Here is a 20,324-nt window from a genome sequence, read left to right as displayed (position 1 = left end):
TGCATAGTTCATTCAATGTGTCATAGACTTTTACACCTCTTACAAAATCTCTCTCAGTCTCCTTTTGTCCAAGAAATTTTCAATGGCCTTTTGAAAATCCAGACAAATTACATCTATCACAGTACCATTGTCTACTCTTTGTAATTTTCTTATTGCTATAGTGTCTGAAAAATTATGCTCTGGAACTAGCTACATTCCAGCCAAGTTCTTCCAGCATTGTCACAGAAATGCCAGTATTATACAATGTGAAAAATTACCCAGATTATGTCATATACATAAATAGCAGGACAAATCAAATCTAGTCAACCACACTTCATCAATCTACTCTCAATAGTCAGCGAAGTAATGGGAGTTGTCATAAAAAGTGCTTCAAAGCAGCACTTTTAAACAATGACATGCTCACCATTGTTCACTTCGGTTCTAATAGGACCACTTGACTCTAGACCTCATTACAGCATTGACTTGATCCAAACATAAACCAAGGAGCTGAATTCCAGAAGTGAGGAGTGACTGCCCTTGACCCAAGGCAGCATTTGACCAAGTGTGACATTGATGATCCCCAGTAAATTTGAAGTCTGTGGAAATGAAGACGAAAACTCTCCATTAGCTGGAGTCATACCTGGCACAAATGATAATGTCTGCAGTTTGGAGGCCAAACAACTCAGGCACAGGACATTGCTGCAGGAGTTCCTCAAGAAAATATTTTCTCCGAATTGTCTTCAGCTACAATCTTCAATTGTTAAAAGTCTGCCACCCACCATAAGGTCAAAAGGGGAAATGCTAACAATTACACAATGTTCAATTCCATTCGTAACCCTTCTGATACTGAAGCAGGCCATGCTTGCATGCAGCAAGAACTCAACAACATTTGGGTGATAAGTGGCACAACCTATCACTACACTACTGCTAGGCAATGATCATCTCCAACAAGAATAATCTAACCATTTTTCCATAATGTTCAACAAATTTATCATCACCGAATCCTCAAACCTTCCCTCACAAAATTGTGAGTCTACCTACACAAGATGATTGTAGCCATTAGGAAGAAAGCTCATCAACACATTTTCAATAGCAATTAGGAATGGATAAAGATGCCAACACATCCACACCCCACAATTGAACAACAAACAAAAAATAACCTCACCCACATGTTATTTCCATTTCACTCATGCCTCACAGTTATCCTCCAAAAAAGTTGCTATTTCACCCTCTCAACATAGTCCATTTCTCACATTCACAATTCTCTTCTTTCTCTCCAGGACAAGAGAGCATCAATGATCAGGGAAGGGCAAAGAACTGCATTCTGACTGCTGCAGAAACAAAACACTAAAAACTGACAAGATTCTTGGAATTCACAGCTATTAGCAATGGAGAGTAATCTTTTGTCAGAATGAGATATTACAAAGCCACATAGCAGACAATACACATTTGATGTCAACAGCTGCTAAAATACTATGATCCAATGCCCTGCTAATTTTGCTTTTAGCATATCAGTTTTACATTTCCCAAAAGTCTAATAAGCATGAATTGCGTGATGCTGGAGGGCTGAAGACTTCCCATAGGAGGTTGTGCAATTTTACAAAAGAACATGAAAACATTTGCACCTTCAACTAGCTCAGACACACAAACTTTAATGGGATCTCCAAAGCAGGTAACTATACTTTCACATGGTGACTCACACATCATATACGAGTAGTTGTTGGAGACCAGGCGAGTCGTGAAAAGTACCTGCCAAAGTGCTCAGAGGACACACTTATTGATCTTCAAAGATCATTAACAAAGAAAACTATTCTGGAAAAGTAAGAGAAACTATAGAGAGAAATTGGAGGAATTCACCTCAAATATGTCATGATGTCTCAGACCTTTGCTCTGATTTCTATCTCTAAAGAAAGAATGCTTGCCTGCATTAGATATAAAGTCGAGTGCAGGCAAGCCTTGATCAAGGCTAGATCATGATCTGCACACTCAGTTTGACAGCATGAGTAGGATGGAGGACCTTTCACTGGCTGTTCAAATCTGAATAAAGTGCAGCAAAGTGTTGTCCAGCTCTTTGCAAACAAGGGAGTTCAACTGAGCCAAAGAAGGAACATGAAGAAAGGGAAGACAAAAGTGAGGTCTTTGTTCAGTACACTCCCACTCCTATCCATTTGTCAAACCACCCCATACCCCATAAGAGCTGATACATTGATGGCAGAGTCAAATCCTGTACATATGACAGAGTTTAGTGCGAGTCGCATAGACAAAACCCAGAGGACCATCACTGCTAATACCTGCAAATTTGAATATGGGCTACACTGGGGAGATTCAGCATCAACTCGTGGAGCAGTTCGGACCAAACAGCCCGTTGCCCTATGGTCAACCACTTCAATTCCCCCTCCCAATTCCCAAAGTACATACAAATCCTGAGCCTCCTCCAATGTCAAATCAAATGCACCCACCAACTGGAGGAAGATTACCTCATCTTCTCCCTTGGGACCTTTTAACCACACAGCATCAATTTCACTAGTTTCCTAATCTCTTCTCCCTGCATCTCATCCCAGATCCAACTCAGCACCACCCTCGTGACCTGGCCTACCTGTCCATATTCCTTCCCACCTATCCACTCCACCCTCCCCACTAATCTATCACACTCACTTCCTATCTGCATCCACCTATCGCCATCCACCTATGTTCCCCACAGCTCCACCCCCAATCCCCTACTGATCTCTCAACCTCCTTCCCCCTCCACATTCCTGATGAAGGGCTTATGCCCAAAACGTTGACTCTTCTGTTTCTTGGATGCTGCCTGACCTGCTGTGCTTTTTCCAGCGCCACATTTTTCGACTCTAAATGTTAAGTGAGAAAGGTTACTTACACAGAACTTATTTTATCAAAAATTGAGTTGTGAATCAAATTAACATTGTAAATAATTTAAGCAAATGTTATAAATGAGTCCAAAGACAAATGGGTATGATTGTTGAGAGTAGAGATTACAGGATAAAATGAAAATAGTTGATGTGAAATGTCGCAGTGAAAATAGGACAAACCTGTTGCATTTAGTCACATCTTCTTGATACCTAAATTTTTCAGGCTTTAAAGAAAGTCATATCCATCATCACAATTGTTAATGAAAATTATTTTTGCTATAAAGTCATGCTGCTATACCATTCGTTATCAGTCATAAATATTTAATTATGGCATCTGAGTTAGATGAAAAGTTCTACAAGGCACTCACACAACAATCTGCTCAAATCAGCAGGTGAAAACTCAGCAATTTGTTCCATCTATTTATTTCAACTGCAGTTGTAGGTCACAAATCGTATACATTCAACAACAAGGATGTTGCAAAAGTGCAGAAGACTTACTAGAATCATATCAGTAATGACACTTATTAGTTAAGCAGACAGAATAGAGAAATTAGAGTTGTACATTATAAAGCAGAGCAAGAGACAATGTTACAAAGATGTTCAACTGTTTTCATACAGAATATAAGGAGAAACTGTTTTCAACAGCTAAAGTATCCATGACCAGAGAAGACAGATTCAGGTGTTTGGCAAAAGAATCAGAAGCAACAGGAGGGAACTTTTTTTTTTAAACACAGCGGGTTGTGATCTGGAATGGTTGGTGAGAGCAGCTTCAATCAAACTTTCAAAAGAGAATTCGATAATTATACTTGAAGGAATAAAATACAAGCTAAGGTGAAAGAGGGAAATGAAATTAATGTCATTGCTCTATGATACTTATATTGGTTGAATGGACTCTGTGTACTGTACTTTACTATTGTTAAGAACTTTTGATTTTATATGCAGTTTTGTGTCTTTTTTGTCTATTTGCGAAATAAGATACTTTGCATAGCCAGAAATCTGCTTTTTAAATGATTTCCATTCGACTACCTCATACTAGCAGCAGCGGTACATCCATGAACCACATTTTCAGGGACTGGAAAAAATATTGCCTCAAACGATTGCCTTACTTAAGTATTTTACATTTTTTTTGTGAAGAATAGTCCCATTATTCAACATTAATCCCCAATTAGTTTCTGAAAATTTCAAATATAATGTATACAAATACAAGGAAAATATATGAAGTTATAGATCATTATTTTCCTTTTGTCATTAAGCAGGGATCACTGAAATTGTACATGGCCTTGGTGAGACCACACCTGGAGTACTGTGTGCAATTTTGGTCTCTTAATCTGAGGAAGGATTTCTGCCAATAGAGGAAATGCAATGAAGGTTTACCAGACTATTCTTTGGGATGGCAGGACTAAAAAATGATGAGAGACTAGATCAGTTATATATATTCACTGGTTTATAAGAATGGGGGTGGCTTCTCATATAAACCTATAAAATTCTAACAGGACGAGATATGCAGGATGTTCCCAGTGATCACATAGGGTTATTGTTTTTAGGTCATTTCCCATTTAGGACTGAGATGAGAAGTTTCTTCATACAGAAAATGGTGAGCCTGTGGAATTCTCTCCAACAGAAAGGAGTTGAAGCCAAAATATTGAATGCTTTCAAGCTGGAGTTAGATATGGTTCTCAGGGCCAAATTAACACCATTCAGGACAAAGCAACACGCTTGATTGGCACTACTTCCACAAATATCCAATCCTTCCACCACCAATGCTCATTACCAATAATATGTATGATTACAAGATGCACTGCAGAAATTCATCAAAGATCCTCAGATAGCACCAGCCATGGCCACTTCCATCTCAAAGGATAAAGGCAGCAGAAATGTGGAAACACTACTATCTTCAAGTTCCTTTCCAAGGCACTCACTATCTTGACTTGGAAATATATTATTATCCTTCACTGTCACCATCCAGGTCAAAGTCCTGGAATTCCATACCTAATGCCATTGTGGGTCAACTTACAGCAAGTGGACTGCAGTGGTTCAAGAAGGCAGCTCACAACCACCTTCTTAAGGGCAACAAGGGACGAACAATAAATGCTGGCCTGTCAGCAATGTCCACATCCCACAAATGAATAAAAAAAAATTGAAGAGTATGGGGAGAAAGCAGGAACAGGGTACTGGAAATGGGTACTGGATAATCAACCATGATCGTATTGATTAGTGAAGCAGGCTGAAAGGGAAAAATGGTCTACTCCCTGTTTCTATTTTCTATGTTAAGAGTAATAAATTGACTATTAGTATGTATCATCAGTTTGGCCACATCGACCTTTTCCAAGTTCTGCATATTGATAGTTTGGAGAAACAAGTCAAGATGTGTACACGTTTATGGTGTCACATATGCTAAAGGAGGATGTATTGTTACAACTCTGAAAAATCTATTCTATAAGTAGGCAATGTACAGTGCAAGTTAATTCTGGCCATGAGAGATCCACTTATAGGATGACAGGTTGAAATTTATGACAAAGAAAGTTACATGTGTAAATATTTAATTTTCTCAGAAAACTTTCTTTGTCATAAATTTCAACCTGTCATCCTATAAGTGGATCTCTCATGGCCAGAATTAACTTGCACTGCACATTGCCTACTTATATAATAGATGTTTCAGAGTAAAATATATCCTCCTATAGCATATGTGACACCATAAATGTGTACTATCTTGATTTGTTTCTCCAAACTATCAATATGCAGAACTTGGAAAAGGCCGATGTGGCCAAACTGATGATACATTTGGAATTATAGAAAGGCACAGCAAAGAAGGAGGCCATTCAGACTATAGTGTCTGTGCCAGGCTTTTTGATAGAATTTTCCAACTAATTCCATTGCCCTGCTCTTTCCCCATCATACCACATTTTTTCTTTAAAACTGGTTAATATTTTGGAATGCATTTGATGGAATAAAAACAATAATCCTAGCCTTTGTAAAATGACTATATGCCTCCTATAACAGCAAAAACAAACAAATGCAAACTAATTCATCACAAACAACGGACAGAATATTCATCTTTTTGTTTCATTTCCCTTCAAAGCAACTTTGATTTCCCAACATAAATGTGCTATACCTTAATTCCCAACTTAGGCCATGATCCTCCTTCACAGGCTTTGTTAAGAATTGACCAACGGTGTGTATGGATTTTAATTTATTCCTTTATGCTAGTTTTGACTCCAATAAGCAATATCTCATCGAGAAGCTCAAATAAATTAAACACACTATCTGTCAAAGTGGTCTGAATAATCATGAGCTTTCAATATTTGAAATACTCTGGCCTCACCTAAAACAGATCAGGGTCAAGATGTATTACAGGTATTGACTCCAAGCAACTGGATACATTGATATCAAGTCCCAGACTCAGTTCAAACTGCTGGTCTCAGTTTGCAAATTCAAATGTTGATGATGTCACAAAACAAATTATGACTGGAATTTCTTAATGTAAATGAAAACCTGCTTTATATCAAACAAGGTTTTTGAAGAAAACCTTAATTGCTTTTTTACAAAATAGGTACTAAGGTAACTTAAGTTTATAACCAAACATGACTACACAATTTACATCATTGTACCTTCCACATTCCAGCACCATTGAGATGAAGTACACCTGCCTGCAAAAAAAAGACCAAAGGCAATGACCTGAGGGGAATGTGAATGAATTACATTACCTATTCTATTAACAGCATGCAGACATTTATCTGGCTGTAGAACTGCATGGAGAAAGACCATTGGATATAACCGCTTAGATCATGGTTGAGAGTGGGGATTCCAGACATGATCTGATCACTTACCTGGATTGGACAACCCAATCTTTTATGTATCTTATAAATACTCTATCTACCGAACAGACCAAGCAGCTGAGACATTGAAGGAACAAAACCTAGAATGGGTTACTTCTCTCTCTTGCTCTCTCTCCCATCAACTTGAAAGTTGTGAACCCTACCAGCTGATTGTGTCGACCCAGCACAATTGAAGGATGCTTTTCTGACTGGAAGAGGTGTGTCCAGTTGGGGCAATTGATATTTGTGGTTTACATAAATGATTTAGACTTGCGTGTAGGAGGGTTGATCAGTAACTTTGCAGACAACACAAAAATTGGTGGGATGGTAAATTACGAGCTCTACAAACTGTATGTATATATACCTTAATTTTAGTAGATTTGAACTTGCTTAATCTATTGTTCCCCATTCTATAATCGGTGTGTAATCTTCAAGTGTGAATGTAGATGTACATGCTAAATTTGGAACATATTTTACTATTTAACTTATACTGTATTAAGCACAACAAATTACCTGAATTGTTTTTTGCAGAAACTCAAATTTTGATTGTGTCTTGTACAATCATGTAAACAGTTAAGCATTTACTGATTTGGCAAGTTTAACTGTTTTTCCAAAACAAAGTCCTACTATGCTTCAACAATGGGAGAGAAAAGAAGTGAACCAATCAACTCCTCTTCACCTGCTTAAGACTGTCTTAAAGAAAAGCTTGAATACTACAAAGTATTTTTGCAAAGATTACAAAACAGAAACTACTGCAGTACAGCTCCATGTTTAATTTACTTGACAATACACACATCAAAGAAATGTTGCATTATTTTCTTATCTGTATTGCAGTTTCTATTGTTAATGCATCATTTATTTAAAGTTGGTGGTGAAAGAGTTCATAGGCAGACTTTAGTAATTATGCCACAAAATTCCACTCTTTCCACAGAGACATCTAAGGCTGGATATGTATGTAAGCAGGAGAAGCAGCAAGATAAGGTTTTTGAACTAAGGCAGATCAAGCTGAGGAGCAGGAACTTCATGGTGTCCCATGAAAACACCACAGGCTCAGACTTGAACTGGGGAGGCAACTTTGTTTGTTCTGTTTCCTAAGTTTTGAGGAGACAGAGGTCAATACCTTTTTTTTATATATTTTGAGCAAGAAATTTAGCTGATAAAGAAGCCAGTCCAACATTGATTCTTATTTTTGTAGATTAAACTCTCAGGGAAAACATACATAGTTTTTCTGTCTTTCCTTAGGGAAGTGCCACTGATTATGAAGCAGTAAAAAGGCTGCCTTAAGTGTATATCATTTAGTGCTGGACTCATACCATCAAAATTCCGTGCCCTCAAGAAACAACCTAACCAGTTATACCTGGAATTTGAAATGTTAAGCAGCTTGCTTTTGACTACTAGGTACAGGCATTTGAATCCACATTTGAAAGTCTTTATGAACAAATTTTCCTTCAGGGAGTTCAAAGTCTTCTCATCCTTACTAATAAGAAAGCGTGTAGTGGATCAGAGAGTAGGTGGGTCGAGGCAAGCTGACACGACATGATGATTATAAGCTGATCAACACATACCTGTGCCAGCAGAACTCTTAACTCGTTACTCTCACCAACTGGCAAGGATAGAAATTGAGAGACTGATAGGAAATTGAACATACATGGGAGAGAGGGAAATACTGGGAGCCCTCCTCAGAAACCTGTGTGGTTTAATGCCAAAGGGTTGGGCATGTCCAAGCTGACCGTTAGACAAGGAGATAAACCTGTGAGGTTTATCAGTACACTTAAACTCTGTGCTGAGAATTGAGGCCAGTCAGAGGGGCAGCTCTGAAAAAAGGTTATTGGAATTGAAGTATTGACTCTGCTTTCTCTCCACAGATGCTGCCAAACCTGCTGAGGTTCTTCAGCAATTTCTGTTTGTGTTGTAATAGCAGGATATGGCTCTGAATGCAGCTGAGAATCTCTGTAAAGGCAAGCACGAGACAGCTGATGAGATTACATAAATCCTTAAGAGTTACTGGAATTTTGTATCCATAGAAGGGATAGCTGCATTTCTCCACAATTTTGCAAGTATGCCTGTGGTGATTCAGAGGGATACTAGGACCAGCCAAACTCTGCATATGGGAAAAGGTATGAAATTCCTACCAGGAATGCAGTTAATACCAAAGTGCTGGTAAAAGGGATTGAAGGTGCCTGCATGCCCAATCCCTGTTATTCGGGGCATCTGAAGTGCAACCTTGTGTCAGGGCCTGTGACCACTATGCCTATGGAGAGGATCAACCTGCTTCTCGGCATGGCAGAATCAAAGATCACAGCATCCGCTGTGAATCCCCCAGATCTGAATCACCACAGTTCACAAGCTAGAACCATTAGCAGTTTAAAGTATGGAACGTTGACTTGAAAACACTTCCAAAGTTCATGAGAACAACGAGTAAGGTTTGAAGAAAGGAAGTACACATAAAACAGACGATTTTCATAATAAAAGATTACTGTTATGCTTAAATGACAACATCCTTATAAATGGGACCAAAATGTGGCAATACCCCCTACAAGCCACTCAACATCCCAACTTTGAAATATACCACTATTCATTCACTGTCACTGGGTCAAAATCTTGCTCCAATTCCTGTTCTCTCCAAATCAATGGTGTTGCAAAGGTCATATGTGTAGTTCATTTTACCACCTTAAGCAGAAAATTAGTTGAGACGTGCAAATTATTCAAGTGTTTGGGTTTTTAGCAGTTTAAGAGTGATGAACATCCAAGATAGCCTTCATGGTGTCGGCTCCCATTGGCTTCATGCGATGACCTAGTCTTTCACTGATTCCCTATACTCTGGCTATGGTAACATTGAAGAGCACCAGTGAGTTCAACACTAGAATAACAAGCAGGAACACACCTACAAATTACTGAATTATGCTTTCAACAATTCATTGGAGATAGTGAGGTCTGCAGATGTTGGAAAGTCAGAGTCGATAAAGTGTGGAGCTGGAAAAAGTGCAGCAGGTCAAGCAGCATCTGAAGGGGGGGTGGGGGGGGGTTACGTTTCAGGTCAGAACCTTTCATCAGGACTGAGATGGGCTGAGATGAACTGAAATGTCAACTTCACTGCTCCTCAGACACTGCCTGACCTCCTATGCTTTTTCTAGCTCCACGCTTTATTAACTCATTCATAACTTATTATAAAAACAACTATTTGGCAAGTGCAAGTAATCTCAAATTTCTACTCGGCCTTGCCACATGCTGCACGTTTGCAAAATGCTATACATAGAAATATAGTGTTTGCGTAGAGATAACAAGTCAATTAAAGTCAAATGCTGCATTAAACCAGTCACCCTCTTTATTATCAAACTGTGATTAGATTAAAAATCACACAACACCAGGTTATAGTCCAACAGGTTTAATTGGAAGCACACTAGCTTTCGGAGCGATGCTCCTTCACTGTAAGTAATCTAATCTAATCACGATTCGGAGATGCCGGTGTTGGACTATAACCTGGTGTTGTGTGATTTTTAACTTTGTACACCCCAGTCCAACACCGGCATCTCCGAATCGTGATTAGATTAGATTACTTACAGTGTGGAAACAGGCCCTTCGGCCCAACAAGTCCACACCGACCCGTCGAAGCGCAACCCACCCAGACCATTCCCCTACTTTTACCCTTTCACCTAACACTACAGGCAATTTAGCATGGCCAATTCACCTAACCTGCACATCTTTGGAATATGGGAGGAAACCGGAGCACCCGGAGGAAACCCATGCAGACACGGGGAGAATGTGCAAACTCCACACAGACAGTCGCCTGAGGCGGGAATTGAACCCAGGTCTTTGGCACTGTGAGGCAACAGTGCTAACCACTGTGCCACAGTGCCGCCCACCGTGATTCTAAGTATCATGCATTGAAAATAACTATGCAACATTAAAGTAATATGCAATAATTATCAAAATCTTCGCCTCTATTCTTTTAGGAAAATGACTAACTTCAATTCCATATTTACTTCCCTTTACAAAGAATATCTTCAGCTTTTAACCATTCTATTACCATTTTTGTTTCAGAGTCGAATGGCTGAAAGCTTGCGTCTCTTTGATTCTATCTGCAACAACAACTGGTTTATCAACACCTCACTCATCCTATTTCTGAACAAGAAAGATCTCCTTGCAGAAAAGATCAAACGAATTCCATTGACGGTATGTTTCCCAGAGTACAAGGGTCAGAACACATATGAAGAGGCTGCTGTCTATATTCAGCGGCAATTCGAGGACCTGAACCGCAACAAGGAAACAAAGGAAATCTACTCCCACTTTACGTGTGCCACAGACACCAGTAACATCCAGTTTGTTTTTGATGCAGTTACTGATGTGATAATACAAAATAACTTGAAATATATTGGGCTCTGCTAGAGAATATTCCAATTACAACTGAACAAAATCCACACACGGATTCGGGAGATTAAGAATAAACTACATGGAAGAAATGCTGGATTTGGCAGAAAAATAGAGTGAGGAAAATTACCACAATAACGATAACTGGATGACGGCCAAACTACTGCACTGAATAGCTTTACTAATTCACTAATATTCGAGTGATTCACAATCCAGCATCGTGAGTTCCAGTATGGAATCATGAGAAACACTGTGATCTCTGATGTAACATGTCCTTTTTATCTGACACGACTGAACTATAGATTATTTGCAGTGAATTAGTGAGCTCTCTGCCAATCCTGACATCAAACTTGCAATCTGCAAAACCAAAATCTGAATTTGCTGTATGCCATATCAAAAATAAGACAAACACAAGGCAACTGTTATTTTCCTCTCCTTCAGCTAAAAAAGGAGCCACTTATTCTTTGGTTCCTTGTAAATAAGAAACAATATTGATGAAAGATTTTTTTAAATGAACATTTAATTTCCCAGATATAAATGATATGTGTATCGTTTCGTCCTCCACTTTTGTTCTGAATTCTACATCCTTGTTCAAACAATTGATATCATCATCATATCATACTGGCCTCACTGCAATGGAAATGTCTGACTAATCCAATTCCACAAATTTAGTATAGAAATTCAACAGGGAAGAGCAAAAAGAACAACATCAAAACTATTGAAATTGTTATGCTCTGCAGACTTTTTCTTATTTTGGCTAGAAAATGGAAACTATAAAGAACCAGTGGAGGCAGTTTTGATGGTATATAAACTGTTCTGACATTACTATGAAATATCCCAACTTGTTCAATTGATAAAGACAGTTTTTGATGGCCAAAAGATACACTGGTAACTAAGACCAAAATGCGATTTTACTTTCATTTTTCGTGCAACATTCACATGACAGGAGTATGTAAATACATTAAAAATATAAAGCACATTCTGAAATGAAGATGATTAACTCATAAACAAAGGCTAGTATGTGAATCTGCAGTTAAGGGCTTTGAGACACATTTTAAAAGCTGTTCACTTGAAGAAATGAAATAAAATGAATGATATTAGTTGTAAAATGTGTGATATCCATCATTGTGAAGATGATTTATGATAATATGTACCTTTAATAATTTAGAAAAACAGATTTTACTTCATGGCATTCATCAGTGTAATTTTCATCCAAGGTGTAAAAACAATGTCTGAGCATGAAATATATCATTTAATTGAAATACACAGAGGCAAATATTGCCTTCAGTGCCTGTGCAGTAATCTGTAGGTATAGATCACCCACTGTAGAAGAACACATCTGATCTTTATTCCATAGCAGTAAATATATTTTTAAAAATTGAACTTTTATGATGCAGTGGTAGTGTCCCTACCTCTGAGCCAGAAGACCCAGGTTCAAGCCTCACCTACTCCAGAGATGTGTAAATAACATCTTTGAACGGGTTGATTAGAAAATCACTTTATAAAAAATAGCCCTATTTACACAAAATGAAGAAAGGAACACAATTCAATTCATTTTCCCAAATTAAGCAGAGAAGATTAAATAACGCTCAAACCACATTTTTAAATGGCTAGAACTTGTGTCTCAGTGATATGGTGTTTGATTGTTAGGTTCATTGAGCAATGAACTACATCTAGACAATCGCGTTCATTCCCAGTTTAAAGTAACAAGGAAACAGTCAATTTTTGTACCAATTCAATTTCAGATCATTTGTCCAACTCTTTACAAATTTGTTCTTTGCTTGCACTTTTTGTTTAAACCTTGCTCAATACTTTGACTTTTTTTCAGCTTGTTTTTAAAATATTCAAAAATAAATCATCCATCAACTTTTCAAGAACCTCAAATTGGAAAAGCTGACATTCAGAAGCCTTAGGTGAATCTTAAATTCCAGAATATGGGTGGCTTGGGATAGGATCAGATGTTAAAAAGCAAAACATCTGAAATAGGAATTGAAGCCACTCCAAACCTACTTACTTCAGACTTTAACAGAACTTGGAAAGGGGGCAAACAACTAAACTACTAATAGAAAATGGTTAAATATGTGCTACAACATATGAGGAAAGGGAATGGGCTCTTGTCTTTTTAACACTCCTCAGTTGGTCTCAACAAATATTTTTATTTCCCTTTAGCATGCAACTATCCCACTTTGATTATAGTTCACTTAAAAACAAAGACGACAATTGCCTAGATTGTCTTGAGTGAACAAAAGAGGAATTCATTATTTACTAAATAATAAAAAAATCAAAGACAGACACACATACTGTATTAAGCTTAACAGTGGGAGACAGGGAGAAATATGCTAATGCAGTTTAAAAGTCCTTAGAGTCTGAGGTGTTAGATTTCAATCCTGAGGCCACAGTCGGTTAATTGTTGACTCACATATGCAGCTGGAACAGAACTTGTAGATATCATCAAGTTCTTGGTGAACTATTGCTTTTCCATGTTTTTTTTACTGGGTGCTGTTTTCTAAGATGATTAAAGAAACAGGCAGGGAGACAGGGAGTTCCAGCTCTTGTTGTTGCAAATTCATTTTTACAGTTCTCTGCTCTACTGCACAAATTTAGCTGTTCAAATATAGTTCAATGCGTATTCCAGAGTCTAACTCCATTGTTTGTCATGCTGGCAGACTGTCAGGCAAAGCTCTCCCAATATGGACATTAAACAGAAGATGTGAATTTCTTGACATTGACTCAGTTGCTTAGTTTTTATGTCTCTAGATAAAAAATATCAACTCAGTTCAGGCAGTTTTGTTAATTCCTCATGGATCTAGTAAAGCTTGCCTCAATCTGTGGTAGTTGACCACTGCAAATATTTTTGATCTCATAGAATCATAATGCTGTATAGCATGCGAACAGATCCTTAAGTACAACTCGTCCATGCCAACTAGGTATCCTAAATTAATCTAGTCCCATCGGCCAGCATTTGGCCCATATCCCTCGATACTCTTTCTATTCATATACCCATCCAAATGCCTTTTAAATGTTGTAATTGTACAAGCCTCCACCACTTCCTCTGGCAGCTCATTCTACATGCACACCACCCACTGCATGAAAAGGTCCCATTTAAATCTTTCCTCTCTCACCTTAAATCCATGCCCTCTAGTTTGGACTCCCCCACCCCACATTGTCTATTTACCCTATCCATACCGCTCATGATTTTATAAACTTCTATCAGGTCACCCCTCAGCCTCTGATGCTCCAGGGAAAATAGCCCCAGTCTATTCAACCTTTCCGTACAGTTCAACCTTTCAACCCTAGCAACACCCTTGTAACAAAAATAGAAGTTGCTAGAAAAGCTTAGCAGGTCTGGCAGCATCTGTGCAGAGAAGTCAAAGTAAACATTTCAGGTCTAGTGACACTTCCTCAGAGCATCCTTATAAATATTTTCTGAACCCTTTCAAGTTTTACAATACCCTTCTTATAGCAGGGAGACCAAAAGTGCATGTAGTGTTCTAAAAGTGGCCTAACTAATATCCTTTCCAGCCATAATGTTTTAACTTTCCAAACATAGACTGGGACTGCCATTACGTTAAGGGTTTAGATGGAGAGGAATTTCTTAAATATGTACAAGAAAAGTTTCAGTATGTCGATGTACCTACTAGAGAAGGTGCAAAACTTGACCTACTCATGGGAAATAAGGCAGGGCAGGTGACTGAGGTGTCAGTGGGGGAGCAATTTGAGGCCAACGACCATAATTCCAACAGTTTTAAAATAGTGACGGAAAAAGATAGACCAGATCTAAAAGTGGAAGTTCTAAATCGGAGGAAGGCCAATTTTGACGGTATTAGGCAAGAACTTTCAAAATCTGATTGGGGGGGCAGATGTTCACAGGTAAAGGGAAGGCTGGAGAATGGGAAGTCTTCAGAAATTAGGTAACGAGAGTACAGAGAAAGTATATTTGTTTTAGGGTGAAAGGGAAGGCTGGTAGGTATAGGGAATGCTGGATGACTAAAGAAATTGAGGGTTTGGTTCAGAAAAAGAAGGAAGCATATGTCAGGCATAGACAGGATAGATCGAGTGAATCCTTAGAAGAGTATAAAGGCAGTAGGAATATACTGAAGAGAGAAATCAGGACGGCAAAAAGGGGACATGAGATAGCTTTGGCAAATAGAGTTAAGGAGAATCCAAAGTGTTTTTACAAATACATTAAGGACAAAAGGGTAACTAGGGAGAGAATAGGGTCCCTCAACGATCAGCAAGGCGGCCTTTGTGTGGAGCCACAGGAGATGGGGCAGATACTAAACGAGTATTTTGTATCAGTATTTACTGTGGAAAAGGACATGGAAGATATAGACTGTAGGGAAATGGATGGTGACATCTTGCAAAATGTCCACATTACAGAGCAGGAAGTGTTGAATGTCTTGAAATGCATAAAAATGGATAAATCCACAGGACTTGATCAGGTGTACCCTAGAACTCTGTGGGAAGCTAGAGAAGTGATTGCTGGGCCTCTTACTGAGATATTTGTATCATCGATAGTCACAGGTGAGGTGCTGGAAGACTGGAGGTTGGCTAACATGGTTCCACTGTTTAAGAAAGATGGTAAGGACAAACTAAGGAACTATAGACCAGTGATCCTGACATCTGTAGTGGGCAAGTTGTTGGAGGGAATCCTGAGGGACAGGATGCACATGTATTTGGAAAGGCAAGGACTGATTAGGGATAGCCAACATGGCTTTATGCCTGGGAAATCATGTCTCACAAACTTGATTGAGTTTTTTGAAGAAGTAACAAAGAGGATTGATGAGGGCAGAGTGGTCTTCAGGAAGGCGTTCGACAAGGTTCCCCATGGGACACCAGTAAGCAAGGTTAGATTTCACTGATTATAGGGAGAACTAGCCATTTGGACACAGAACTGGCTCAAAGGTAGAAGACAGAGGGTGGTGGTGGAGGGTTGTTTTTCAGACTGGAGGCCTGTGACCAGTGGAGTGCCACAAGGATGAGTGCTGGGTCCACTACTTTTCATCATTTATATAAATGATTTGGATGTGAGCATAAGAGGTACAGTTGGTAAGATTGCTGATGACACCAAAATTGGAGGTGTACTGGACAGCGAAGAAGGTTACCTCAGATTACAACAGGAACTGGACCAGATGGGCCGTGGGCTGAGAAGTGGCAGATGGAGTTTAATTCAGATAAATGTGAGATGCTGCATTTTGGGAAAGCAAATCTTAGCAGGACTTACACATTTAATGGTAAGGTCCAAGAGAGTGTTGCTGAACAAAGAGACCTTGGAGTGCAGGTTCATAGCTCCTTGAAAGTGAAGTTGCACGTAGATGGGATAGTGAAGAATGTGTTTGGTATGCTTTCCTTTATTGGTCAGAGTACTGAGTACAGGAGTTGGGAGGTCATGTTGCAGATGTACAGGATATTGGTTAGGCCACTGTTGGAATATTGCATGCAATTCTGGTCTCCTTCCTATCGGAAAGATGTTGTGAAACTTGCAAGGGTTCAGAAAAGATTTACAAGGGTGTAGCCAGGGTTGGAGGATTTGAGCTATAGGGAGAAGTTGAATAGGCTAAGGCTGTTATTCCTGGAGTTTCAGATGCTGAGAGGTGACCTTATAGAGGTTTATAAAATCATGGGGATAAATAGGCAAAGTTTTTTCCCTGGGGTCGGGGAGTCCAGAACTAGAGGGCATAGGTTTAGGGTGAGAGGGGAAAGATATAAAAGAGACTAAGGGGCAACCTTTTCACACAGAGGGTGGTACATGTATGGAATGAACTGCCACAGGAAGTAGTGGAGGTTAGTGCAATTGCAACAATTTAAAAGGCATCTGGATGGGTACATGAGCAGGAAGGATTTGGACAGATATGGGCCAGGTGCTGGCAGGTGGGACTAGATTGGGTTGGGATATCTGGTCAGCATGGATGAGTTGGACCAAAGGGTCTGTTTCCGTGCCGTACATCTCTATGACTCTATAACATGACTTCCCAACTCCTATACTCAATGCTCTGACCAATAAAGGCAGCATACCAAACACCTCCTTCACTATCCTATCTACCTTCAACTCTACTTTTAAGAAGCTATGAACTTTTACACTAAGATCTCTTCGTTCAGCAACACTCCCTAGGACCTTACCATTAGTGTATAAGTGTTGCCCCAATTTGCCTTTCCAAAATCCAGCACTTCACATTTATTTAAATTAAACTCCACCTGCCACTCCTTGGCCCATTGGCCCATCTAATTAAGATCCTGTTGTACTCTGAGGTAATCCCCTGATCTGTTTCTTTTTTCAAAAAATGTTTTCTCCATTAGAGGTTTCAGTTAGCTAATGGAAATTAACATTTGACAGTCTGTAGATACCACTATTATAATGTACTATAAAGTGGCTTCTTTATATTAATAGCTTTTTTTTAAACTATGCATGTTGACCAGGTTTCTTGTGAAGCTCAGCAGTTTAAAGTAAGGAAAAAGGGTTGAATCTCGAAAGCCAGTGTCTTTTAAACACTGAATACTAAGAAAAAGAGGAGAGTTTTGTCCAATCATAACAAGCTAACCTAGTTCAATGGCCATACAATACACCTTTCCCAATAATGTCTAATCTTCCTGATAATCACTGCCCTTCCTCACCCAGCCAACACTAAATCCTCCCTCCTCCATAATCTGCTTCTGATTCATTATTGAAGTACTCTTCCCATGTGATTAAGTCCTCTTGGATCATTGTCATATCCCCAATGATCAGGGTATATAGGGATTATCATCCAATCAATTTGCAGACCAACATGAGATCCTCATCTACCCAAAATCCCTCATGATTGGGAATCTGACACTTTCCTACCCTTCCTGATTCCAAATAGAATCTATCCTATTTAACTGGCACTCGTGTTCCTCAAATGACATGTTGATTAACAAGTTGCTAACAGAAATCCAGTAAAAACACAGAATCGTGAAAATGAATCAAATGACACTTATTAACAACTCACCTCATAATTGCATCTTTTCCTCTCCTCCCTCTCTCCCGGTGGTGCCGTCTTTGTTATTCCTTCTAAAGCTGCATATACAAGTCCTCTGTGGACTTCTATCCTGCAACCCCAATTAATGTCACTTCCCAGATTAGTTTGAGGGAGTTGGCACCAGGCCTTGGAAATTCACCCTCTCCTCCCTGACCTATCACCTTCATCTCCTTCCCCACTGACCTATTGTACTCTATGCTACTCTATCCCCACCCCCACCCTCCTCTAGCTTATCTCTCCAAGCTTCAGGCTCTCTGCCTTTATTCCTGATGAAGGGCTTTTGCCCGAAACGTCGATTTTGCCTGTCCTCGGATGCTGCCTGAATTGCTGTGCTCTTCCAGCACCACTGATCCAGAAACTTGGAAATGATAGTTATGCCCTTGAGTTTACTGCATGGAGAGAAATGACAATCTGACCCTCATCAATTTCTTGCCATTTCTCTTGATCTTTTGAGACCTTCTGCTTTGGGCTACTGAACTATCACTTGTTTTAGTGTTCCTTCAGCAGCATTACTGGGATGTCAAAATGAGGTTATGGCATTGAGAGTGGGGCCATTTGTGGCAGGAATTCCCATCAGTAATCTATTATCCACATGAGATAAACCAATGGGAAAATAGGTTGGAGGGGAGGGGGTTCTTCCAGTGAAAGATGGGCAAGCAGAAGGACAGTAATCCCTGCAATGCAGAAATTATTGATATGTACAAATTATTTCATTATCTGTGTTTCAACCTGATCCTCATTCACTCTAATTTAGAAACAGATGTTTCACTCCTTTTAAAAGAGATGAATACTGAACAAAATACTTTGAGCTTTTACAAGGAATTTGTTCAATTCAATGGGACGTACAGTTTTTATCTCATAGTTTGCTTGTTAATTTTGTGGTTATGTCCTTTACCTTTATGATCAGAATCAACTTGTTTTAATTATACTATTATACCTATTATGTTTCCTCTAGATCTTTTTATTTCATTCATTGGATGAGGCTGGCTATGCAAGCATTTATTGCTTACCCTAAATGACTTTAAGAAGAAGAATGTAGAGAATTCCAGGTTTTTGACCTAAATATAGAACAGAACATACTTTTATTGTCACATATACTCCATTGTAGGAGTACAGTAGAAATTGATGAGGGTCATTTTTACAATGCCTGCCTTTTTGTGGCGACATCTTAGGTACAAGTACCTCAGTACAATTCTTGGATACTTGTATTACTTAGAGTTGAAAAATAACTTAAAAATAGAACATTATTAAATGGTTGACATTACAGTAAGGTAGGAAATTTCAGAAAGACATTACAGTGTCGCTTCCACAAAAAATCGACCAGGTGCCAATTTCGGGAAATTTTATGGAGGGCTCCTCTCCATGAGTCCTAGCAGGTTTTCTCTCACAATTTTAAACTGCTCAGATCATTATCAGCAATTATGATGCTCTGATTGGGCTAACATGTCCTTGGCAGTGGCAAGGACTTGCTGTGATACACACCACAACACCCAATTGTGCACCAGGTCAAGCGCTGTCAGTTAGAAAGTATCTTTCACATCTGCAGTGTTGGAAGTATTGCCTGGAGATCATGAATAGAGGCCAGCTGACTCTGAATTACTGACAGGGACTTGGAGGTGATGTCAGAGGAGTTTGTGGAGAGGAAGGCCACTGTCTTTTTTCAGGACCGCCAGAGGAGACTATGGCACCAGATCTTGCCAGTCTGATCTGAGGATGCCACCATGACAGTTGTAGTTTTGATAGTATGGAGAAATGCCCAGCAATGCAGGAAAAAGGATAGTGACCTTCTGTGCTCCATGCGTAGAAGTGCCACTATCTTCTTTCTGCTACTCACAGTCACTCTAACTCTGCTACTGTGCCCACACCCATAAAGGCTCATAGTCTACTACTTAAACTGTTGCAAGTAGCTTCTTCCATTACTTGTTTTCGCTCACCCAATCCCAGAGACCAACAATGTCATTGATGCTGCCTACTCATTCACTTGGGAAAATCCACCATCTTTCAGCCACCTTCACAAAGCTACGCCAGTCAATTTCATATCACTCGCCCTTTGTCTCATTGCAAAAGAAAACATCTCACAACTGAGTAGAGAAAGTAAAGATCTGTGATGGGTTGCCCAGCATTTATCACCTCATCCCCTATGAGGCCAGCATCCTTGGGACTTGCCCGAATGGAAAAAGACCATGATTGTTCATGTGATGCCAAAACCTCCATGTCCCTGTCACCTAGTAAGATGAATTGTCAATTGTAAGATGATGCCATTGTGAATGTAATCTTAACATGCCCAGACTTCAACCCCT

The 20,324-nt window shown here is 39.3% G+C and overlaps 2 protein-coding genes across 2 annotated transcripts in view; one reads left to right on the top strand and one right to left on the bottom strand.

Moving 5' to 3' along the window:
* Positions 1-18,959, top strand: part of gnaz (guanine nucleotide binding protein (G protein), alpha z polypeptide) — a 290,550-nt gene extending 271,591 nt beyond the window's left edge. Inside the window, exon 3 of the mRNA XM_043716093.2 lies at positions 10,703-18,959. Within this exon, the coding sequence (XP_043572028.1) occupies positions 10,703-11,047 (345 nt within the window). The 3' untranslated portion in view covers positions 11,048-18,959. The remainder of the gene's footprint in view (positions 1-10,702) is intronic.
* LOC122562839 (radial spoke head 14 homolog) overlaps positions 1-20,324 on the bottom strand; it is a 707,211-nt gene that overhangs the window by 583,135 nt on the left and 103,752 nt on the right. The gene's annotated exons all lie outside the window — the stretch shown is intronic.

The sequence above is a fragment of the Chiloscyllium plagiosum genome, unplaced genomic scaffold (genome assembly GCF_037043375.1).
Source record: "Chiloscyllium plagiosum isolate Xiang-an unplaced genomic scaffold, Cpla_swu_hap1 HiC_scaffold_24, whole genome shotgun sequence".
Lineage (NCBI taxonomy): Eukaryota > Metazoa > Chordata > Chondrichthyes > Orectolobiformes > Hemiscylliidae > Chiloscyllium > Chiloscyllium plagiosum.
This window is presented reverse-complemented; position numbering and strand designations above follow the sequence as displayed.